The 25,329-nt window shown below is 40.3% G+C and overlaps 2 protein-coding genes across 16 annotated transcripts in view; both read left to right on the top strand.

Moving 5' to 3' along the window:
• The first annotated feature begins 5,073 nt into the window (after nucleotides 1–5,073).
• Nucleotides 5,074–6,797, top strand: LOC109978008 (leucine-rich repeat-containing protein 30). Its single transcript, XM_020627627.2, has one exon. The coding sequence runs from the start codon at nucleotides 5,381–5,383 to the stop codon at nucleotides 6,278–6,280; it is 900 nt and encodes a 299-aa protein (XP_020483283.1). The 5' UTR covers nucleotides 5,074–5,380; the 3' UTR covers nucleotides 6,281–6,797.
• A 6,248-nt stretch (nucleotides 6,798–13,045) lies between these two features.
• The window catches only part of LOC109980807 (protein tyrosine phosphatase receptor type M), a 160,093-nt gene continuing 147,809 nt past the window's right edge, over nucleotides 13,046–25,329 (top strand). For 7 of the 15 annotated variants that reach the window (XM_065954301.1, XM_065954302.1, XM_065954303.1 and 4 more), the window contains exon 1: nucleotides 13,049–13,401. In XM_065954301.1, the coding sequence (XP_065810373.1) occupies nucleotides 13,329–13,401 (73 nt within the window). In that variant the 5' untranslated portion in view covers nucleotides 13,049–13,328. Of the gene's footprint in view, nucleotides 13,402–25,329 lie in introns of all 15 variants that reach the window. The other 8 variants (XM_065954300.1, XM_065954299.1, XM_065954298.1 and 5 more) reach the window with 3 other exon arrangements.

The raw sequence follows: 25,329 nt of genomic DNA, 5'->3' as shown, positions 1-25,329 counted from the left end.
ACCCGGGCCCCCTGCTTGAAGGACCATCGCCTCCTCATGGGGCATAACCCAACTGCTAGGCCATGTGCGTCACTTGTTTTCAATCTTTGGCAAAGCCTACTTCAAATTTGGCTAAGTGATGACGACTCACAATCTTCTTAAAATTACAAAAATTTGGAAAAAAAATTATTTTCTTAAGACATCAAACTAATATTATTATGCTAAAGAACAAACCTTCATGCTGAATTATAATTTGTCTTGCAGATTTTTACCTTTTTTTTGCGATGCCTGTGAGGATTTATTATTGTGATGATTGATCATGGTGTGTTTAGGGTTTTAACTTTTCAACTTACCGTACCAAATATAAATAACAGTATATTTCCTGTAAAAGTCAGAAGTTTATGTTGAGGCCATGAAGTTTTACTTAACATTTCCTGAGTAGTCTGAGGTGTCTAGCAGGAGAATAGCCACATGTTGCCTTCACAGCAGCTGCTTTACGTATCTGCTGGTATCAGGCTCAGTATAATGGATCGTCAGAGGAGATGTTCATTACTGTCCCTGCTGGGTCTCTGCGGAGCTTTCTAAGAGTGACGAGGTCAGAGCCTGAACTCTGAATAAATCAATTGACCTCATTGATGTCCCAAAGTATTGACATCTCAACACATCTACAACTCACTGTACAACTGTTTGTGTTTAGCACTTGGTAGCTTGTAGCAGTTGAGAGCAGGTGGGACCCATATAGGCCGCTCGCTGGTACTTCATCACCTCGCTTCTTGTTGTCACAGCCACAATTGGTTTGTTCTCCCCATCTGCTGCATCAGCAAAGTCAGGACTGATTTGGTCACTTTGGAGCCCAGTTAGCTGTGCTCACTGCACTTCCCTGTTGATTCCAGCCATCATTACAAATGGTATCTTTATGCGGCGGAGTTAACCCGGATAGCGCTCTCCCCTGGGTGCCTTTATTATCTATTCATCATGTTGTCCCAGTTTATCTCAGGATGAATCTGGCTGCCTCACTACAGATCTAACTACACATACCTGGATATGTGTGGCCTAAGGGAGAGAGATTAGAAGATTACATGATACTCAGCGGGGTTGCTTCTGTAAGAGCTGATAAGGAGGTGAAAAATATTCCAAGAAAATGCAGAATAGCTATGGATTTGTGTTTGTGATCTTTTAGCACCGATTTGTCTTCAAAGTAGGCATGAATTTGTTAAAAACCATTACATCCAGGATGAGAATTCACCAGAAAGGGCTTGGAGGCAACCTCAGTGTGTCCAATCTGGTAAATAAATGAATATTTGAAACTACTGAGATGTAATGTTTTGGCCTCGTATTCAGCCTCCAAGCAGGCTCGATGGACACTCCCTCAAATGTCCTCCCTGCTAATTTGCATTGCTGAGTAGATCCTTTGTGTCACCTGGAGGTTTGGGGCTGAGCAATGTTGCAGCCAATTTCCAGATGGCGATTCAGATGTGTGACTTATCCCCAATTTTTTGACAAACATGAACAGCCACTTTCCACAGACTCCATTAGCCGGTCGCATGCCTGTACATGTGCACAAATGGAAAGTGGAAAGTGTCCAGTGGTGTGAATATTCACATCTGCACCTGCTGAATAATACAAGATTATCAGCTCAAGTGGCTCGCCATTTACCCATTTACGCCATGACGGTAATTTTGTCTGGAACACTCAACAGGCTTGCAAAATGCATATTTCTTGTCTCTTAGACCTGATCTTGTCTTGTATTCTGTCTAAAGAGGGAACATATTCTTTAATAAGAGTGCTGGCTTCGGGGGGGAATGTGTCTGCAATATAGACCTTAAAGAGCCCCGGGTCCTGGCAGGTACTTCTTACATTTCAACAGAGGAGAGACAGCTACGGCACACTCTGTGGCAGTGAGGCCATATATCATCTGTCATAGCCAGAAGCCTCCACAGTAATGAACAAGTGATAATGGCATATATCTTGAACTTGAGTCTCTAAAGGTAGCTCATACGGAGTCATTATTGTGCCACATAACCAGATGAGCTTCCTCAAATGAGATCATTTTTGTCACCCTGAGGACTAGAGGGTGTAACTGTTCTCAGAGTGAATAACTCATCCTCATTTGGTGCTAATGGGACTCCGTATTAAGGTGTTGTGCGAATGCAAGAGGAGTGGTAAATCCCATTTTCTTGTCATATAAAAATCTCAAGCTGTTTCCACACATCTGTTCCTTTGGTAGAAAAGAAGATTCATTTGCACAGGATAAAAAGAGAGCATTTAATAAAGATTCATGCCCTGCAGGATCGTGACAATGTGTTAGGTGATGGTGTGTTATTCAGAAATATGTCATAATGACATCTCTCTGTCATATAATTATTCGATATGCCCATCTTCCAGCCTACCTATCTAGCTTCTCTCCTCTCCCCTGCCTCCGTCTGTCCATCCAGCTCAGCTTTCTGCAGGTATTGCAATGCTACAGTTAACCCATAATGAGGCGTATGCATATGAAGCCACAGGGGTTTCTCATGTTTCCCCAGGGGATGTGTTTGCTCTGATGGTTACAGCTGATGTGTCATTTTTCATATAAATAGGTTTAGGAAATCAGCCATAATACACAAAATCAGCAGCACAGACCCTCTCTTTGTCTTGTAGCAGTCAGCCAGAATGTTGATACGAAGCTCTTAACATTTACAAGCAATGTCCAGACAAGACATGCTGCACAGGCAGCTGCCTGAATGGACAATGTACCCCAACACATCTCTAGAGTCCAATTCAGCAAACACATGATTCAAGCTGTCAGTCATAAGTGCTGATGTAGCCATGCTTAGAACCGAGCAGCCAAGTCCCAAGAGTTGGATATCGCTGCTAACTGTCATCCAAGTACTTTGATTACTGGACTGGGGGAAAGAATGATGACTAAGGCCACTCTAAGTCCTCATACTCTGTGAGCCTGTCGAGGAAAGTGGATCAGGTCCAAGGTCCCATTTACACCCCTAATATTTATATAACGTGCAGGGGCATGAGGAATTCTGGGCCCCCGTTACAATATATTGCTGTAGGCCCCAGCATCACAACCCCAGCCAACCCTACACAATTGCTATACCTCACAGCTGTTACACTGATGACCCATTTAAAGCATATAAGACCTATAACTTTGTGTTATATCCTGAAAATAGTCATTACAGTAGTCATACAAGAGAAAGTTATTTTTGAATCAACACCTGAAGCTATAAGTCAAATTCATTTTTCCAACACCAACATTTCACATGTCAAAGTACAGAAAGGTTTATACAAGTATTCTACATTTTACATTTAACTGTATGCTGTTATCTGGTTTACATTGTCTCCACAGAAACCACAGAAAAATAATGCTTTAAATTCAAATGGAATTATGAATATATAGAGTAACTGAAATAGAAAGTAAAGGATTACCAAGACTGATATTGGAACAGCAGCCAAGTGTACATGCTGCTCCGTACATTGTGTACATATGGCATCGAATACACGTATGTCCGTCTTGCAAGAGGGAGCTTACCACTGTTTGTTTGTCTCAAGTTACTCATGGATTTCTTCCCTTTATGAAGGGTTTTTAATAAAGTATTTCTTATCTGAATCAATGAAAAAAGGTAGAAAGAATCAAATGCTGTATCGATTGTAAAGCCCTTTGGTGGAGCACGTGATTTGGGGTACAAAGGCTTGAGTGTTTGGTACAGTTCCGTCAAAGCAAGAAAGCAAATGGCAAGCAATGAGTGCAAATAGAAAGACTAGGCCTGTTTTGAGTGGAGCCTGCATGGTCTCTTCTGCCTACAATCAAAAGACAAATGGTGGAAGGATTAGTCACTGTAAGCAAAATTATTACAACTCCATTATAAAAATGTTTCATAATATGTCAAATCTCTGCTATGAAAATGCCACCTCATTAAAAGTAAACTGTTTCTTGCTAAGGTATCAAAATATTTAAAAGCAGACAGATGGCTATTATGAGTGTGATTTTTGATGTAAAACATACTGGATGACTAATTCTGATTTATCTATGTGTAAGCAAGCAACATTTGACTATTGTAGTGGGTCAATGTGGAGCTTATTTTATGTGATGGTGTGTAGTTTTAATTCCATAAATGCATTACATTTTATAAACTAGAAATGTGTTTTTCTGTGCAATCGTAATCTGTTAATGAATCACTTACTTGAGCTGATATATAGGAGTAAAAATGCTCTAAACAAAAGCTGAGTTAAAGTATTAATTTGCTTGACATTGAAATATAAAGTTAAAGTACACAGCATCTCAACAGACTAATGATGGGATATTTCCTCTGCTCTATCTTTGAACTGAATGCCCGATATTAAGCAGAAATGATTCAAATATCTCAAGTCAAACACTTTATAAAAAAAACATATAACTCTTAAATCTTTATCTTAAATTGGCATCTTAAGAAGAACCGGATCAAATAGCTCTCAGTAAATACTACAAAGACGCTTAAAGAACTCTTAAGAGAAAAGGCGCTGAAGAACTTTTCACTTCAGTGTGCAAATTGCTTGGGGGAAAGACAAATTCAGAAATGTAAATGCACCCCAGTGTGAGCTTGTACATAAAGGGAGATAATCCCCTTGGGGCCACATGAATGAGCGTCTGAATAACAGTGGAGTTTACCAGGAACATACTGAAATGTTCCATGTCCTTTTGCTCTTGAGATTAAAGCAGCACATGCCTGTGCATAAGGTTTCACTAATACCTCTAAGATCTGTTACTTTTTTGAGAGATGATTCATGGCTGCCAGCTTGGTTCCACATTTAAGCAAAGGGGGCCGACAATTGCAAAATAAGTGACAAGAGATTAAGGTCAGCTAGGGATGGTATGTAAAATATCTGAATTATTTAAAATGCTAGATGTAATACACTTCCAAAAGCAAGCAGGTGTGGCAACAAGGTAACTAACATGTGACAAGGAGGAATGTGATTGTGCACACCAATGTATTTCGGTGTGTTCTACTATGAGATCATGGCAGTGACATCAGCTGACCGGGCTCACACAGCATCCTACCCCCAGTCCTTCCCTCGTGTAGTGGGTGGGGAGCAGGGTGCTATCTGTGGACTTGCAAAGTGACAGGACCAGCTGGGGCATGAAATCCAGTAAGACAGGCAGTTGGTCTGGGAGACACAGACCATGAGCCTTCATAGTGCTCAGTTACAGCAGCCTGCAACCTAACTCTGTGAGGGAAAACTCAGCCAGGACTGACTCTATCTGCTGCCAAACATCAGGAGTTTCTCCAACAAACCTGGAGAACATGCTCTGTGTGACTCGTTCAAACCAATTTTTTGTATCCGTAGAAATCTTTTCAATGTTGGTGATTCAGCTAATTGCATAGTGACATTTTGATATTTAGGCGATCACATCGAAAGTTCTGCAAGAACGATGGGTGGGAAGCAATCTCGCAGTTTCTCCAGTAAGGACCTGAATGATTTGAGTGTAAGCCAAAAGAGGAAGAGCGCCGGAAAGGACGACATGCCGAGCCTGTCCTCGGCTGCTGAGAGGATCCGCAGACATGCAACGGTACACTTTGGATACAGCACCCTCAGTCTGGCCATGCGGGGACTGAACGGGACCCCCGTTGAGCTTTGGGAGCTCAGAGAACTGCAAAAACTAAACTTATCAATGAACTCCCTGTGCTCTTTGCCCCCTGCCCTGGGAACTCTGGACAACCTGGTGGTCCTCAACTTGTGGGGAAACAACCTGTCGAGCCTACCGCCTGAGATCGGCCTTCTCCAGAAGCTGCGGGTGCTCTTTGCCTGCCGGAACCGTTTGAGCGAGGTACCGGAGGAGCTCGGGTCCTGTGCTCGACTCGAGGTACTCAGCCTGGCTAACAACCAGATCACGGGCCTTCCTGGCAGCTTGGCAACCATGAACAGCCTGACCAAACTCAACCTCAGCCACAACCGAATCGTCCACATCCCAACATGTGTCTACAGCATGAAGGGCCTGGTCTTTCTTCACCTGGCTTGTAACCGATTGGAGACCATTGCGGACCAAATCCAGGACTTGGTAAACCTTAAGATCCTTATCGTGGAGGGGAACAGCATTCACACATTGCCTAAAACGCTGTGCTTCCTGGAGTCTTTAGAACTGCTCAATGTTGACTTCAATGACCTGCAAAATGTGCCGATGGAAATGTACCTACTGAGCAAGCTTGGGAGGTTGGCATGCCACCCGATGGATAAAGGACTACATATAATACACAACCCCCTCCTGAAGCCCATACAGGAGGTACTGCAAGGAGGACTCAGTGCCCTCTATAACTACCTCAAGCCCACGTGAAAGACTACTACTGGGTGTTTGCATCCAAAGCGCGTGTCATTCTGGGATGTTGGCACAAACCAGGCCCCTGGCACGTGTTAGTCATGCTGCGAGTCCTCGCTGTTACCAGACACTGCTGGATCATATTTAGATCCCACCACTCAAGACAAATGACCATTATGCAATGTCTCTATAAATAAGTCCTGTTTTTCATGTAATGTAAAGGTTGGGTTAAAAATAAACGAAAAGTAAGTGCTGTGTCATGTCCAAGCATTTGTTTATGCACAACCTGACAAGACTCTCAGCTCACGCAAATATTCACAGGTCTACATTTGGCCGCTGATTATGGGCTGGCAGGTCTCGTTGATCCATCTGTGGCAGTGAGGGGAGGGCACAAGTGTTCATTCAGCCACAGACCTTCACCCCCTCTTTGTAGCATTCAGGTCAAAGGAATCAGTTGTGTAAAGTCATTGGAAAGAACAGTTCAGGAGAGCTTAAGATCTGCAAATAAATACATAAAACAAGTGACAACAGGGACTTAGACTCTGATTAAATGTTGTTCCACTCCATCAGATCAGGGCAAGGGCTGCGGGGCAGCAGCTCCTCTGAAGTTGTTGGATGTTGTGACATGAACAAAAATCATGCAATGCATGACGTCACTGGAATTTCATAGAAAACCGAGCAAATCTGGAGTACTGTGGAAAAAATAATTAAATTCAGGTCAAAGAATTTATAGCAAACTTCTCAAACAGCCTGTAAGTGGTCACACTAAAAAAAATGTAAGGATAAATCCAAATTGACATTATAAGGACTCTTTAATTGATGATAAAATTGTTATCACTCCTATTGTCCAAAGCAGATAAAAGGTGTAGTTGTATTGTTAGAGTAAAATGTAAGAAGTTGTAAAGATTGCACCCTTCCAGCAAGGATTTCTGCCTAAATAATAATTAAACAAATGCCAAACATTTTTGAAGTATAGGTTGAGATCACATTCTGTTGCACTAAAAATGAGTTAAAGTCCCCAAGGAATTAAAAATACATTTTCCATTGCAAATACATTTTACGACATACTCTGTGTAGTAAATTTGATCTATAGATGCTAATTTTTTCCCATTACTGTGGTAAGTAAACTGTGTTAGGCGGTACGTTTGTCCAAAAGACTGTAGAGTGTGTACCTTAGTCACCCTTTTAAACACTTACAGTTCCACATAGATTGTGAATTGAACACGTCAAGTGACCTTTATGACGAGTTGGATGCATTTTTATTAATCATGGTTTCAAAGTGCATCATAAATGTTTCCTCTAAACAGAAGTTTAAATCCTGATATCTCTCAAATATCACTCAAAGAATACTTCTCAGTATCGTTTTGTTTACAACAGAGTTTTAATGCTTTGTTTTTCCTAATAAATGTTGTATCATGAAATCACAATCTTCTTCAATAACTCCTACAGCTAACATTAAGGTGCTTGTATTCAAGTGACTTTGTTTTGAACTGCAACATACATTGAGGCTTAACGACAGGATGAGTAAATGTACATGCACACACCTGATTTTTGTTTGTATACCAAAAGGTCACTCCTGTAAATTTGAGTTTTTGACAACTTGGCTGCATACTGAGGTTTAGATGTTTCCACACATTTGACCACTCACAATGAAGATTCAGAAGACTTCAGAAAAAGGCAGAAAAGTGACCTCTGTTGGTAGCTACATGTTACTACATTTATCAAAGGGAATACCAAGCTCACCCTCTCTGCTCGCTCTCTTTCAGTGCAGTGCTTACGGACACACACACATGCACACACACACACGCACACACACACACACACACACACTCACACACACACACACACATTCATGATAGATGAACCTGAATAGGTCTTTGTCCTAGATAGTGATCATGGGACATGCTGTCAAATAAAGCTCCTATGAAGAAATTGCATCACTGTCAGTCTGATGACCTGAATTTTTCAGTGTTTTGTGGTGTTCTTACTTTTCTAGTGATAATATAATAAACAAGGACTTTGTCTGCTTGTTTCACTTGTTTAACATCATTATGTAACCTAGATATTTATAAACACTCAAAGACTTTCCCTAAGACTAAAACTTTTAATCAGAACCAAAGTACTGTCTGGGATCCCTTCAGGAAATGCAAACAGTCTCTTGTGTATAGTCAAAGAAAGGAAACTTTATCCAGGGTGACAATTAATTAAAATTACCTTTTACAGTGTGACAATCAACCTTACTGCTGCTCACTCACTAGTGGTCAGCTGTACACCGGGGATCACACATGACTGCAGTTAGGAGGCTTTGTAGGATTTACTGATTCTATTTAATTGCTGTTTGCTCCAATAATTTTGCTTTTTAATAAGACAAATAAGACTGTGAAATATAATAACTGTGAGTGCATATTGGCACCTTTGTTCAAAGGTATTTTGTATTCATAAGGCAAAGCTTCGAAAACAGTTTAGCATCAGTAGCAGTCAGTGACTTCCCATAATGAAGGACAGCTAATCAATCCCATATCGAGCTTTTGACAATCAAGGCACGGGATAATCACAATGGAATTAAATGACAAAATCACTGTTGTCTGGCAGCCACACAAGGAGAGGCTTATTTAGTCTTTCTCGGGAGTGCAGTTGAAGTTCTTTGATTTCTTCAGTCACACTGAGACTTCTCACATAGAGGGAGTTGATTGGCATTTATTGACAAACAGAATTACACTGCCACTTATGTCAATTACTGCATGGTGTTATTTAGCTCATTGCACTCATGTTTAACCGATTCAAAGGGATCCCGCTGAGTGAAAATGGCAGATTTGTTGAATGCCGAGAGGTTCCTCATTGGCTGGTGGTGTCTCTCCATGATAAAATGTCTATAACTCCTACTCTCTGGCTCAGGATGTTGTTCAGAGATGAGCAGGAGTGAGTCACTGAAATGGCCACTGTCCTAACCTTTAAAGCCTAAACGTGGAATCTTTTGATCCTGGTCTGGCATCTGTTTTGGTGCCACTTCCTCCAATCCAATCAGTGTGATGTCATGGTCTTTCTTGTGTCTTGCTTTTAAAGTGTGATGAAAGAAAGCTTTTAAAGGTTATACTGTGTATGGCAGGCCAGCATGCATTATTTGTAAAGGTGGAATTGGTACACAGGCTCGTTATACTGTCTCATAGATGGAGAAACAGGTATATCTGCAGGTAAATATAATTTACAATATGGAATTATGATTTAATTAAAAATACATCCACATATTCAGCTGGCTGTACAATCTTAATACCCGGTGATTATGATGACTATAAAGATAGCGTGCATGGAACAGAATTGCCTTCAGGGATGAATAAAGTTTTCTAAGTCTAAGATAGCAAGTGGTAGCCTTTTTGGTCACCATTTAAACCGCCAAAGAAGAATAAAATATAATCGTAGCGAAGTGAAACGCCATGAGGATGAAGCTCATTCCAAAATGTGGGTAAACCGCAGGTTGGCCTGCTTTCTGTTGGACATGCCAGTGCCAAACACCGCCGTTTAATTTATGCTAGCTTGCTAAATTATCGGCTTTTCCATCACTTTATTACATTAATGTAATGTTCTCAGGTAGCTTTCAGTGTAGGTACAGTCAGTACACACTAACCATGCAATGGACATGCCCTTCGCGTGGCGATTAGGCCAAGAGGAGGGGCCCAATTAGAATATTGTTTTTACAAGTTGCAATGAACATGGCTACAGACTGTACCTTTTAACAAGTGGAAATTTTCTCAAAAAACATTAATTAACAAAAAGAAATGTATCAACATTTGAAATATTTAGATTAAAGAAATGCGTAAAATGTTGAAAAAGCTAACTAGAAAGATACATTGTCAAATAGTAAGCTAAAGTTACCAGCTAAAATAATAAGCCAAAGGATAAATGATGGAAATAGTTAGCTTGATATGCCTAAAAAGTTGAAATAGTTAGGTAAAAGTGATTAGCAAATGATTCAAAGAGTAAGCTGTAACTTTGAAGCTAATTTTAGCGAGAGGCTCACAAAGTGTCTCATTACTAAGCTTAAAGAAAGGCACTGCCATACACTTCGTTGAACGTAATAGATAAAATGTTAATTTAAATATAGCTAGATAGAAGGATATTGATAAAAAGGTTAGCTAAAAGTAACAGAATGACAGTCGGAATTAATATGGGTTGAAATAGTTAGCCCAAAAGTAAAAATTGTTAGCTAATATTGAACTAACAGTTGCACTAGTTTGCTAAAAGTATGGCTTATTGATCTGCAGTTAAATACAATAAATAACTAGAAGTACTGCAAAAATTGTGTAAATATCTATGTGATAAATAATGTTGAAATGGTTGGGCTGAAAGGATAAATGGTCAATCAGTTAACTAAAAGTAATAGTTTGAGAGTTAATCCAGTCAACTAAAGTAAATGGTCAAACTTAGCCAAAAGGATATAGTTAGCTAAAAACAAATCAATCAATAGATTACAACTTAAATAAAATATAAATCACTAAAATAGTTATCTCAAGAAATAGAAAGATAATTTAGTTTAATAATAGTAATGTATTAGCAGTTTAAATAATTTACCTAAAGTTAGCTAAAGGTAGGCTATTTGAACAATGTCGGGAAACTATAGCTTGTGTATAATTAAGAAAAATAAAATAAGGGTATGAAGGAGAGATGACCAAATTCTGTTGCTTCAATTAGCCTATAGACCAAACCAGTCGAATGAAAACGTGACTAGTCTTCTGTATAAAAAACGGTTTAAAGTATATTTTAAACTATAATATATATAGACATATTTTTGTATGAGCTTACAGTTGTTGATGAGAGGGCACTTTATAGTTGATCTGATAGGTCAGTGAGAGAAGCCTCATCAGACAAAAGGGTTGCAAACCACTAGTGTGGCACATTACATATGTGTAGAACATGACTTACTGTGTTTATGGAGAGCTACTGAAACACAGCCCTCAATCACACACATAACACACACCCTCTCCTCTATCATGGGTGCAAACAATGATGCCATCCATTCATTCCTTTGTCCAATCGGAGGAGTTTTCATTCTCATCAATTCCCATGACAGCTCTGCTCAGTCTGGTATTCATGCATTCCTGGCAACATAACGTTAGCAGCCAAGACAATACCTAAACACCACAAAAAGACATGTGGCGTTTCTATGAAATGCTTCAGCCATTGTTTGGTGTCTTTATGTAGAAAAACAACAACTGGAGCCGCATATCCTTGACAACAGGGGTCATTTTGAGACTAAATGTAGACCCATGTCAATCTGGCTGCATTTTAATTAGCGAAGAAAACTGCTGGTACAAGTGAAACAGCCATGTGTGTTTATGCATGCAAAAACAATAGGGGAATGACATTGGTTGACTTTGTCATTAGTTGCTCCTCCATCCCTCTGTTTGATATCGCTGGGAGAATACTCTTCTGTTTGTTTGCACTCGCCGACTCAGATAAGACTCATTTTTGAACAAATATTTGCACATATTAAAATAAGGCTTCATTAATGACTCAGTGTAGCTGATTAAAATTGTGTGATGGTGCAGTCCAGTTTTGGTCAACCAATGGGGTCCTTGAAGGTCAGCCATGTCTCCCATTAAATAGAATCAATGTGTGAGTTTGATCAGAGAGGACAACCAAGGTGAAAGTTAAGAATCCAGCTGGCACACACTGAAATGAAATATTAAGTTACTTAGCTGAGATACTCATAGCTTATTCAGTGTTCCAGTGGAGAAATGTTATCAGAAAACACATTTTGTTAGCGGTGACCAAACTGAGCGTTTATATGTGTCTTTATATTCTGTCTATGATTGGTTTTTATATACGTTTCATACTGATTTCTAAAACCTGGATATACTATGTCCTGGATTTAAGTAACTGGGATATGCTACCTGGAGTTCTCCAATAGAAACCAGATGACTGTGTTGACACATTATCCAGGATTCTGAATATTCTTTCTTGGTACATAAACAGTCCCTGAATAAGATTGAAATGAGAATAAGGTTAGAAAAACAGCAGACTGATACTCATAAGGATTCCTTGAATTTGACATTTATTCAAGAACAGTAAAAATGTTTTCTCACGTAACTTGTAACTGATGCAATGCCTTTCGACAAGAACTCGAACAATAGCTTAAGAATTATAGTTCATCTCTCTAATGTGTCAAAACATGGTTTTAAAAAGCCCACTTTACACAGTCTAGGCTCTTTTTGACCTTTGACCTTTGAAGAAGAACAATCTCACTGTTGTGTAACTTTCAGCCAAAACACATGAACTCTTGGGTCAAATATTGACCTCTAACACCATGATATACTACAGACTAACATACTGTCCTTATTATATATTTCAGCAATGCTTTTATTCAAAGCAACCTATGTTCTGTCAAACATGACACAACCGAAAAATGATGCAATTAACATTATTGAATACGCTGAACTACCTCAATATAAACATGTTGAAGAAATTAGAGCGAGCCACTCTTCATAGACTTAACTATGGTGAAAATGAAACCAAAAACATGGTTTTTACAAAATATTACTTTTACAGACTTTTTTTTTTTTACATTAGATTAATGATGGCTGACTGAGTTTACACCCCACCGCTCTTAATGAGCGTCTGTACCTCTCTTTCTTTCTGTGTCCATGTTTAATACAAATAGACACCAAACAGCCACTTTCAGGCGCTGGAGGAGGGGACTGCTCCGCCTGTCCTCTCTCCACTCACAAACGGGCCTCACGAACGCCCTCTACCGGCTAGACAGCGTGCGCACAGTTGCTGCTCTCCTGGAGCTGCCGGACCACTCAATCCACGCGTAATTCAGGAATCAGGACTCACTCACACATTCCTCCTCCAAGAAGTGTGGAGCAAGCCGGCAAGGAGCAGCCGTGTCGGCGACAGAGTCCTCTCACAAAGCCGACAGTACGTGGAGGGACGGAGGGCAGGGGGCGCAAAGACACTTTAGATTTAACACGGGTGAAAGTGTATGTAGGATTCAAGTTGCAAATAAAGACAAGAAGAGTTCCTAGTTAACCCCGCGGCTGGGGGTTAACGCAACTACGCCGCTGTCGACATGGATAAAGTTCTGAATTGCTTGTTTGCTGCATTAACGCTGCTGTTGTCCGCCAGAGGGGAAGTTTTTAAAGGTAAGGAGGATTACTTGGACATGTTTGCACGGAACAAAAGCGCTGTCCTGTTTGTACGCCACAGCCCGGAGACGAAGTGGAGGGAAAAGCACTTAAACTCTGTTTGCCTGTTTTTTTTTTTTTTTGTCTGGCAGCTACTGATGTTTCGTGGTGTAATTGTGAGCAGAGATAGCGTTAAAATGAAGTTACGAGAAGATGACAGTTCAGTTTTGAACACCTGCACTCATTAGTAGTTTTGCTGTCACCTTCCGCTGTGCGTAGCGAGCAGGTGCGTTGAAGGCACCGGGGCAGTGTTGTGGCTTTCAATGCCCCTATTTACATGAAAACAACTTTAAGGAGTTCAGTGTTTGTGTCTAACTTTACCTTCATAATTGCTGTCTAATGTGATTAACCTTAGAGGATGTACTACGTGTGCCAAAGTGTCACCGTCTAGTGCGCGCATACGGCGAGGTGTTAAGCCAAAAGAGACCTACTCTTATTATTTCACCCTGAACTCATGGACAGCTGAATTTACAACATTTTAGTGACCATTTCAACGGAGTTTACTGTTACTTTAACCTGAAACCTTAAATCTGTATAATTCTTTGTGGAGGGCAGATGGTCTTTGCATCCCACATTTCTCTGCGTTTTACATCCAAAGTGCAAAACAACACTTTTGCTTGTATGCAAAACATGAAATTTCACAAGCCAAGCACCTCTCAACCATATGTGTTTCATTCTTCGTTTTCTATTGCCTTTCCCTAAAAGAATTGTGTAGAAACACTTACATTCTCAAGATTGTGAGCAGAGGATTCCACTTAACTTTTTTTTTTTTTTAACTTAAATAATCAGGTTTAAAAGTGAAATCAAAGTCTATATTCTTCATAGAATTGCTCCACTTACATTATAGCTTTATTTCCAGCTGTAAAACAATGTTTAAGAAAAGTGTTTGCTTCATCAATTTTCTTTGAAACTTCACTTTATATGAGAGGGATTTGTTGTGTCACTCTGTTGCCTAATTGCTGATGCAGACTTCATCCCTCCTGCTCAACCTAATCATCTCCATACATATGCAACTTCATTTGCTGTAAGTCTATTCAAAGCTTTGTGAAGAGTGGGGGGGGGGGAAGTTGAGGGATTAGTAGCAGATAGTGAATTGACTTATTAGAATGACTGAAATAATAATAGTGCAGACTTTGACCGTCAGCGTAATAATGGTTGTAGATTGCCTGGAGGGACTTAACATTCAGAGTGTCATTAAGCCCCTAAAGAGGTCATTTCTGCTGTCGCCTTTATGGCATTATCTGTGTGGAAAAAGAAGCATTAGCCTGAATTCATGTTCAATCAATATATAATATAGACAATGAGCGGGCTGTCTGAGGGGGATGCCTGCTGTCGATACTATTAGAGATACATTTAAAACTTTTAAAAACACGCCCTCCCCCCCATATAACTTCATGTTTTTCATTTTGATGTGGCGCTCAGACTCCGTGGAGGTGATGTCTGTGTGAAGTGAACTTGTGCTGTAATGTGTGGGGCTTCTGTTAGAGCTGGATGCTGTGGGGATGCACTTTTCAGATGGCCTGTAGGGGGCAGCATGGTACACATATAATCTGATACCCAGGTGATGAAGCCAAGCTGCTCAGAGATCAGAATTCAGATGCACTTTGGAAACTGTGTGTGTGTGTGTGTGTGTGTGTGGCCGGGACAAGATGTCAATTTGATCCCAAATCTGATTCAGTAACATAACTCTGTTACATTCGTTCCTTTATGTCATTTTCTTTACTTTTTTTCTTAGCACAAGGCTGTTAAACATAGCACTTTGCCAGTCAGTATCTTAAATAGAAAACCAAACAACTACCAACTTTGCAAACGACTGAAGGGAAGTGACACCCTGAAAGCTTAGCAAACAGCTGTCACATTAGTCCATTTTGTTTTTGGGTGTCATACATTCTATGCTTACGTTTCTAGACCATCCAAATACCACAAACAAAACGGGCCCACTCATATAAGAGTTAGCCTATATGGAAGAATACTGGCATGATCACACTCCTTCAGAAGCTGCATGATAACCTTTGATTTTTCAAAGTTCTATTCACACCAGGGGTCAGTTTTTAGTGCTTGAGAACTCTTCAGCCTGCAGCTCAGACTATCCTCAGTCCATTTTGGCGTGAGGTTCATCAGTCTTGCCTGCTGGCAACCTTCCGCACGGGGAGATTTATCGGAGTGGGCTGCACTGCAGGACTCCCAGTGGTGCCAAAAAAAACGTCGATAAATGCGCTCCTAATTGCATGAGTGTGTGTGTAAATATGTAAACCAGGAAGAAATCAATTGGCTGCGTGTTGCTCTCTCTCTCTCTCTCTCTCTCTCTCTCTCTCTCTCTCTCGCTCTGGCTAGGTGACGGATTAGCCACACACGGGTGGAGAGAGTGTGGAGGCTAAATATGAGGACGGTTGCATGGGGGGGCCGGAGACATTTGTTATGGAGAGTATATGTGATAACAGCTCATGTGGTAATTAGATCACTGAGGTAACCAGAGCACCACCGGGCTCCTTCACGGCACCGTATCAGCGCCTTGTGACTCTGCAGCCAGAATTCGATCACAGAGAGGGATGAGTTCTTAGGAAGTCTTTTAATTTACGCATTAAAAAAAAAGGAACACCGACCCTATAATGGGGATCTGACTGTATCAGTTTCATGTCCTTCCTTTTGTGAACTTGTTTATCCACCTGGAATCTGCTCTCAATGTAACGTGAACTGCTCTTTTGTTGTTGTTTTTCCTCCCTGTTGCATTCAAAAGCCCACTGGATGCTCTAGGTTCAGAGAGAAAGAAAAAAAAAACCCACTATAAATCACTTGTTGTGTATGGCCAGTGCTTCTGTTTCCTACATTACGAGGACATCTTTTTTTTTTTTTCCTCCAGAAGGCCCCAGCCTTTGATATCTATACTCCGTCTTTTGACCGAGCACATTAAATTCCAGGCAGCAGCACGCTTTGTTATGTTTACCACCTTTTTTCCAGCAGCCATAAAACCTGCCTTGTTTTTCTGATAGGGGTGAGCCGTGTGTGGAGAATAATGCCCTGCGTGCTCAGAGTGGGGAGTTGTAGTTTGTCATTGCCGAGTGACTGCTGCTGATAGCGTCCTGGTTGACCGATCCTGATTGCCATCCAAGCTGTGACTAAGGAGTAAAAAAAAAAAAAAAAAAACAACAACACATCGGCTGCTCGGGAAGATAAACAGCACTTCATTTGAAGTCTGGCAATAATTTGGATAGTTTTTCACTCATGAAATGTTTCTTTTCCTCCCCCCCCCCCTCCCCTCGAAGCTGACTCAGACTTAATAGAGACTTTTCCGAAAGGTGTCCTGAAGGGTGGCAGTTTCCTTTGTGTGAGCCAGTGGAGAATGAAATTAAATATGCATGCAATTTTTTTTCTTCTCTCCGTGGCTTTAACCAGTGTTGGAGGAAAGGAGAAGGAAAAAAAATAAAAAAAGGCAGCTCAGTGGTGATTGATGATAGTACAAAGCATAAAAGTGAGGTGTCTACATTCTTCTGTAACTTTGCTTTTTCAGACACTTGTATTATGATGATAATGAAGGCAGCGGAGACGCGTGGATTTACTGAAGCTGTTCAAACACAGCGGCTACACGTGTGACTTCCAGAAAAGGGTCTGCAGAGTTTGTCAGCACGGCTGTCTTTAAGACTTGTCATTTTAAAAAACCCAAACTTTTTAAGAAGTAGCAATGTAAAGTACTGCTGTGTGGACTTAGACCATTTGCTTGAAGTGTCTGTGGCGTATTATTCATTTTTTTAAGAAGCAGGGACGTCTAACATATCTTTATGTGTGAAAAATAAATCACTTCTGTCTGATTTCTAACCAGTTTGGTACAAGACTTCAGTGCATGATTTTGCATATCAAGTACTTCCCATGTCAGTATGTTAGATTTACATGCAGTAACAAACAATGTGGCTTCGCCTGAAGGAAAATACAACCTAAAAACTTCAGCAAAACAGCTTTGACATTGGTACATTGGTCCATTAAGTTTTGGGGTGATAAAGATTTCTTCATGTGAAAATAAAAAATGCATCAAGACATCCCCAGGTTATTTTCACTACAAAAAAAGAACAATATAAAGGTATACTATTGTCAGAAACTGACTCAAGTCCCCAAAGATAAGTTGCACTTTTGATAGAAAAGTCCACCATCTAAAAGCAATTAGCTGTTAGCTGTTGATTTGCAAGTGATCCAATATTTAGCCTTGATTTTCAGACTTATTTTATCTAGATAACCAAACATGTTGCATTCTAAGCAAAGGGCACACAGCTTGACATATTATTCAGCTCTGTGTCGTTGGGAAAAGCCAGCATCTGTTGTGTGGAAGTTGCCACGAGGCATTCTTGGAAATGTAGAAAAATCAGTAACTGAAGTAATAGATCAGGGGGGGTTAGTGGAAAAAGTCGACACACCAACACCCAGTAAACTACACTTTATCACAAAATAGCTCACGAGAAACGCTTAGCATCACAGATGGATGATGCTCAGGAGAGGATGGGCGACCGAAGATGGACTTTTTAATCAATTTGGACATCAGGTTACAAGACTGGTGAGGACACATTTCTGTTAGACTCAAACTTTGTATTACTAATGTAGTGGCACATTTGTTCATACAAAGTGTGTTTTTAACAATAATCAAAATCAGGGAGGATCTTATTTCCCTCATTTGGTGTCACACTGTTATACTCTTATTGGTTGGTGTTGAACGTCTGCTAAGACAAACTAAAAAGTAATCAAACTGATATTAGAGGCAAAACGAAGAGTTATTGCACAGTTACACTGTATGTCTTTCTTCCTCTGTACTGGAGCAGAGGGGATTTAAAATGACTATGAGGTTATAGTCCTGACTCTGAGATTTGAATTTGAGTTTAAACAGAAGTTTCATGGCACAGAACGTAACTGGATGAGTTGATATGAACTTAGAGTCACATATTCAAAGCTTCAAAGAATAACCAGACATGAGGCGCCGGGGGACTATAGTGGTGAGGTCGCATGCCACATGTACAGAGGATGTAGTCCTCGAAGCGGATGTCCTGGGTTCAAATCCGGCCTGAGGCTCCGTTCCCGCATTCCATGCACTCTCTCTCTTTCCCTGATTTCCAACTCTATTGACTGTCCTGTCAATCTAATAAAGACATAAAAAGCCCAAGAATAAATCTTACAAAAAACATGAAGTATATATGTTTTTGGTTTATTATGTGAAGAATGATTTCAATATCTAGTGAATAGTCCGTACTGCCTTGAAGGTGTAATATAGATATTATGAATGTTAATTTTTGCACCTTGAGCTTGTGTTTAAATTGATACCGACTTTAAGTCCAACATTTGTTTCTTAGTTCAGCTACAGCATGTACATTATCTGCTCTGTTCGTTTTTGATCTATTTTAGATTTTAGTGATGACACCAACAGGTTTTTGCATAAATTCAGTGGAGTAGCAACTTTACAGTAACAGTGTGTTAGATCCCAGACAGAGCAGACAGTCACACTCAGCCAGACTGCAGCCTGCTACACAACACAAGAGTTACAGACTATAAAATCTCAACATTAGCCTTCTCATTTAAGTCTCCTGGTTATATAATATATAAACGTCTTTTTTGCACTTGCATTGCACCAATGAAAACTTCCAAAAAGTGATTAATACGATACATGTAACACCAAAACATGGTGGTATTGTATCGATACATATCGTGATACTTTGGAAAAATGTCTTCACACATCTACTTCATAGATGGAGGAGGAGGAGGAGGCAGGACGTGTGTTGACTTCCTATGTTTGCTAACATTGATAACACAAAGGTAAGAACTGTCCTCATAGTGTCAGACTCTGTTGCTTCACAATCTTGGATTTTTCTTAGGTCACATCCTGCCTCCTCAGACCTCTACCTTCTTCTGTCTGACTCCCGCTGTGAGGGACAGCTGTGAAAGGGCAGATCTGAAAAAAAAATGTCAGGGACATCCTGGTTTGCAGAAAACCACTCTGGTTTGCAGTAAAAGCAACCAAATAAACATACTGTTCACAAGAAGAAAATCCCCACCACTGAAAGTTTGAAGTCTGGATAGCTGCAGCACATTGAACAGTGTGTTAATTAATCTGGAAATTTCACTTCTGTCATGTTAGTAGATGTTGTTGTCTTCACTCTTTAATACCAATGATAAAAGACCACAGTCTGCCAAAACTTAAAGCCACAGAGAAACTGTGTTTATGTTGTGTGTTATTCCTTAGCAGCACTCTGGCAGCATCCCAGCATCTGTCAATCAGACAAAGACACGACTCAACCTCCCGCCCACTGACACAGAAAAGTTATTTTTCTTACTTTTAACAATAAGAACTATTAACAACAAAACATTAAACCATGATGCAAATAGTGATGACTAAATGCAACTCTAGTTTAACTTTTATATAACTCTTCTTTATACACTGCATAACAGTGAATGTCTCTTTTGCTTTGTCATCATCATGTTTAATCATTTAGTGTTGAAGCTTTTTCAAGGAAAGCCCCCATGAACATCAGCTGACACTACAATAACCTTCAGTCCGGTCTTAAGTGAGTGAAACACATGATGATTCGGATGGTCAGAGGGGGTCAGATGACTGACCTGGCTGGTCACGAGCATTCCTCCGTTAACCGTAAAAAAGCTTTCTGGGAACTTGCATCACATGTTTAGGGTGATTTTCACATTTAGGGCCATTGTAGAAAATCGATGTGATCTGTTTAGAAAAAATTTGTGTGAAATGAAAGCTCAGATTGAGGTTTAAAACTTGAATTGAAGCTGAAAGTGCTTTGAGTGGGAACAATAGCTATGAGGTATGTGTGCTGGAGTATAGAGCAAACTCGACCACAAGCATGAAACCGTTGACTGTATATAAAGATGGACAACACATCTTTATTTTCTCCCCAACAAAAAAAAGCCAAAATACCCGTGACAATGCGCTGATGACATTATCTGCAGCCATAGACATGACATGAATCACAATGAAAAGAACTCTCTTTAGAAACAGAAGCTATGTTTTTGAAAAATGTATTTGATATGTAATTTAATTTGAAAGTTTGACCCGTGTCCCATCTGTTAATTTGGAGGAGGCAGTGCTTGTGACCTACACTGAAGCCAGTAAGTAGGAGGAGCTCCAAATGTTTTGGCTCCACTTTAGCAGGCCCGTTATGTTGTCCATCTTTTTATACAGTCTATGTTCTCTAAACTCTCCTGGTCTGCACTATAAAGTATGAAAATCAGACCAGTGCTATCACAGATATTTTCAAGTGAATGAAAGTGTGTAAAAATCCTTGAACGCAAAGTCTTCCAACATGGTTCATCATCTTCATATCCCCGGAGTGCCACTCCACATTCAATCATTAGCTGTTGATTTGCAAGTGATTTTATTTACATTCTTGAGAGGCAGTAATAGTTTGAAGCTCATTCTCCAGGCGGCTGATGTGGCCACGTTATCTCCGAGCGCTGCAGCAGAATGATAATTGGCCTTGAGATGTGACTCTGTGAAGGATGCTGGACAAACAGAGCTGCTCTAATTATACACAGCTCCTTCTTCAAATGAAGAGGATAAAAGCTAATGAATCGCACACAGGCCGGCACAGGGGCTGCCTAATGAAGAGAGAGTGAGAGACAGAGAGATGAGTGTTTGTGTGAGAGAGAGAGAAAGTGTTTGTGTGTGTGAGGCATGCTCCAACAATTCCGTGATCTCATCACCATGTCTAAAAAAGAAAAAAAAAAATCCTTAGAAAAACAACTTACTATGCAGCGGATCATGTTTACAGAAATTTGCACTGGTTGTAGGTGGCTCGAAGAGATTGGGAAGGCAGGAACATTTCACTAATTAGTGCTCCAAGGGTCCCAATTGTTATTAATGGTGACGAGGAGGAGGAGGAGGAACGGGGGGGAGGAGCAGGAGAAGCTGTTTAAATTGGGACATTACAGCAGGTCTGCTCAATATATTTATAAGCCACCAAAGCCACCGAATTGCTTCTCATTATCCCCCCAAAAAATGTAAATCAAGTTAAGGTCGAGCCAGACTTTGGTCAAAAAGATGTAGCCGTTCAATGGGAAGCCTGGACTATTTAAAAAAGAAAAGTATTGTGTTTTTTTTTCAGTTACACACCTAACTCATAGTTTACCTTATCTTAGTCGATATATGTGGTAAAACATAAGACTATCGGTCACACATTAAAACATTTCCAGCTGACTACTCTCTCTGTGTTTCCAATCATTTCACCATCAGTTTTACTTTAAAAACAACAACTAGTTAGCTTAAATTAGCTAAAGACAAGCTAGCCCCTCTCAAGCATCAGGCAAGACTCAAAGTCTTCACTTGACACATAATCAGGCAGTGTTAACCCTTTAATAACTGGACCAGGTTTTTTTTTCTTACCTGTTTTTTTACAGTCAGTTAACCCAATGAATGATTTTGGTTAGCTTGTTAGCTTAACTTAAGGGAAAGCTCAGTTGTAGGTGAGCTAGCCAATCAAAAAAATTGTATTTCTGCTTTCGCAGAATTTTCGCTCCTGGTACCTTGAAACTTCAATCTGTTTCAGTGATCAGTGCGTTGCCCAGGTGGCAATTGAAAAGACGCTGACCCTGACGTTCTTCACTTATCCTCATAAACCTGCTGCTCGATCACCTGGTTTCTATACAGCTTTGTTCCCTGAACATTCCAGGTCTGTAATTGATTCTGATAGCACACACTTACCTTCAACTTGAAGCGTGAAGCTTAATTTTGAATCTGTCAAATAATGCTCCCGCCGCTGCTTTGACGCCGGAGTCAGGAGGGTGCAAAGTTTCTCCTGTAATTTCATGAATAACATAACTCAAGTTTGCCTCCTTCAACGGGACGAGTGCACTTGCAAACTTGGAGGAGACTCTGCTTTGTGCCAAAAAGCTGTCTGCGTAGGCTGATGCTCCTCACACAACCAGTGGTAGCGTAGGTGGAGGAGGGGGGGGGGGGGCGGGCTGCTACTGCTGTTTCACCTTGTCTCCTGTTGTTTATTAGGCTTCTGTCAAGACTCAGGCTGTAGGCAGGTGTATGTCCCTCCTCCTCCTCTCCCCATCCGGGCCTTGTGAGTATAACCAGGGGCAAAATTCTCCATTACTGTCAGTCTGAATCTGTTGCCGTCACATTAGCGCACATCATGCAGTCATTAATGCATTAAGCCTTGTTTGAGCGCCAGTTATTTGCATTGGCTTTTACACTGTCTATTTGCCCTTGTGCTAAAAGCTGCTTTGGCTGAACCTATTGACCATTTAACTGTTCAATAATGAAGCGATCCCTGAGAACAAATTGGGTCTCGGTGGTCCTGTTCAATAATGGTTATCATGCGTGAAAAAAAAAAACAGCATTAACTTCCATATGTATTTTTTATTGCCTTTCCAGAGAGCTGTGCAGCATCTTCACTTTCCCTACTGTATGTTTTTAACACAGTTGTATCCCTCTAGCATATGATCGCACCACTAACAGTTGAGTACACTATCATCCACCCCTTATCCTCTACTTCCTCTTCCCAAAGCAGAATGTACCTGATTATACTGCTATCGGTCACACTCCGGCACCTATTTGGAGGCTGTTATCTGTTCGTGGTGGATACTCCTCGGGGAAGCATATCGCGGATAAGAGACTGTTGTTCAGTAAACAGCCCTCTGACCTCCTCAGGCTGGGCTTTGGCTCCTTTTCAAATTGCTGGCTTTTTGTATTGGCCCCGGAAGCTCAAACCCTCCGCGTGACTGATTCCCCAGGGGGAGGTTTAATGGCATTACTGTACGCTCCGCACCACACAGGGTGGTCACTATGGAGCTGCTAAAGCTGGAGGGGGTGTGTATGTCTTCAGCAGCCGACGGAAAGAGGGAGAATGAGAGTAGATGAAGAGTTATCTGTTTTTTGAATGTTGGAAAACGTTGATGATATAATTGAGTGCTCCCCCCAAATAAAAAAAACTAGAGTTTTTGTGAAAGGAACTATCTGATTATTCAGAGTTTTGCTCCAATGTCAATAACTGTTTTTGTACAAACCATGTGCCAAACCTCTTATCACAACTTCAATTATCATCTCACTTGCGCTTGTCCTGGTGACAGTCTGTTAACTCACTGCAATCTGACATTAGACAAGTGCTCTTCTGGGGACAACTTGGCTAACTGCTGGACAGTCCACTATCAAGTAGGATCACTCAGCCCTGCCGATGTCACCTCAGTTTTTTAACACGTCCCTTGTTTAATTTCTCCATAGCCATGGGCTGTACTGCGGCAAGCTGTTGTAGTAAATCACTTTTGGTGTTAAACACTGCTCCACTGACACAGCCTTTGAGACTCACAGCTGCAGGGCCCGTGTTAAAGACCGAGCAAACACCAAACAATAACTGGAAAAGATGACGCTTGCCTTGAAGCTCGACTCCCAACCCTGTAATCAGAGTTTGGCACGCTTAAGAAATTACAGGGCACGGGAGTCATTAGAAGTGTGGGTGCAGCTACGCGTTGCAAACGGAAACAAAGTTGAAAACACATGTTTTTGAAATAATGCACATCTGAATAAACAAAGAAGTGCAAACCTGACAAGTTGATTGTAATGATAGTACGCTGCCAGGCCGGGAGGATGAATTCAGTTGGATGGGATGTCTTAGAGATGTATTGTTGTTGGTATCAGAGCAAAAGGAGTAATTAAAGTGGGAAGCCTCCAGCATCAGTTGGTGTTTCAGCAACGTTATTATCAACTGCCTCAGCTTTATATCATGACAAATAGCACTCTATAACAAGATTGAACCGAATTAACTTCATAATATATTTGTCTTATTAGAATCTTTTTGAGTGAGACAAGCTTACTCTTTTGATTTTTAACCAATTGTCTTTTTACACATAGCCTCAAGAACTATAACTTTAATGCTCTTAACACTAATGTGAATATTTGTCTGCATTGTGAATACAAATATCCCCCGTAGAAGCAAAGGTTGGACTCAAATGCAAACATATCTTTTTCCCTGTCCTACTAAGTCTTGGAGCAAGTCCCAAGGCAAACTGAGGATTTCCCTGTTGCCACTTCCAGATCCCTAAATAGGCCATTATTCATAATAGGATCCCAGCTGAGGATAGGCAGTAGAGACATTTATGAAAAGAGGCTGTTGGACAAGAAAAAATCTGAGCAACTAAATTAAAGTGTTTTTTTCTTATTTCTTTTACCCTTTTGTCGCCACATAAGCTTTAAATATTTTGTTGTACAATTTATTTACTTTTTCTTTTCATATTGTTGGCTAGAGGTGGGGGAAAATAGATTTATGTAAAAACCAAATTCTCATCTTCTGAGATTTTAAATAGATTCATAACTTCCAAAAATCGATATTTTTTTTAGCTAATCAGTCACTCCCTGCTAAGTGCTAAGGCTAGCTCTCAGTAGAATGCCAAATGGAGCAGCAAGAAATTCAGCCAGTCACACAGATGACTGGAGTAGATCCTGAAATATGTACTAATTCAGAAATAGACTTTGGATCATCAATCCAGAATCGTAAATAGATTCTGAATTGAAAAATCGAATCATGACCCAAAGATTCAAAATCAAATCAAATCGAAATTTGGGACACCCAAAGATTCCCAGTCGTATGTTGGCTGTTGCAGGCTACTCCATCCTTCCAAATAATGTTGTTGGTCTAAATGATTAAATTAGGTGGCATTTATATCTGTCAGTAAATGTAACGCTATAGCTTAATATCAAGAGACGAAAAGGACATAAAAAGAAGGTCCTTCTACCAAACTTAAGTAGGCCTATGTCTTTGTAAGCTCAATGTTTTATTTCTTGTCATGGCTTAAAAGACTTCTCAATTTTCAGTTTACTGCTAGTTAGCATATCATGCTATATCATATCAAATATAGCATGTATATCATTTTTTTTATAAAATGTTTAACTTC

The sequence above is a fragment of the Labrus bergylta genome, chromosome 4, assembly GCF_963930695.1.
Source record: "Labrus bergylta chromosome 4, fLabBer1.1, whole genome shotgun sequence".
Classification (NCBI taxonomy): domain Eukaryota; kingdom Metazoa; phylum Chordata; class Actinopteri; order Labriformes; family Labridae; genus Labrus; species Labrus bergylta.
This window is presented reverse-complemented; position numbering and strand designations above follow the sequence as displayed.

Coding starts and splice junctions, on each gene's coding strand:
- LOC109978008 (XM_020627627.2), top strand. CDS start 5,381: ATGGGTGGGAAGCAATCTCGCAGTTTCTCCAGTAAGGACCTGAATGAT.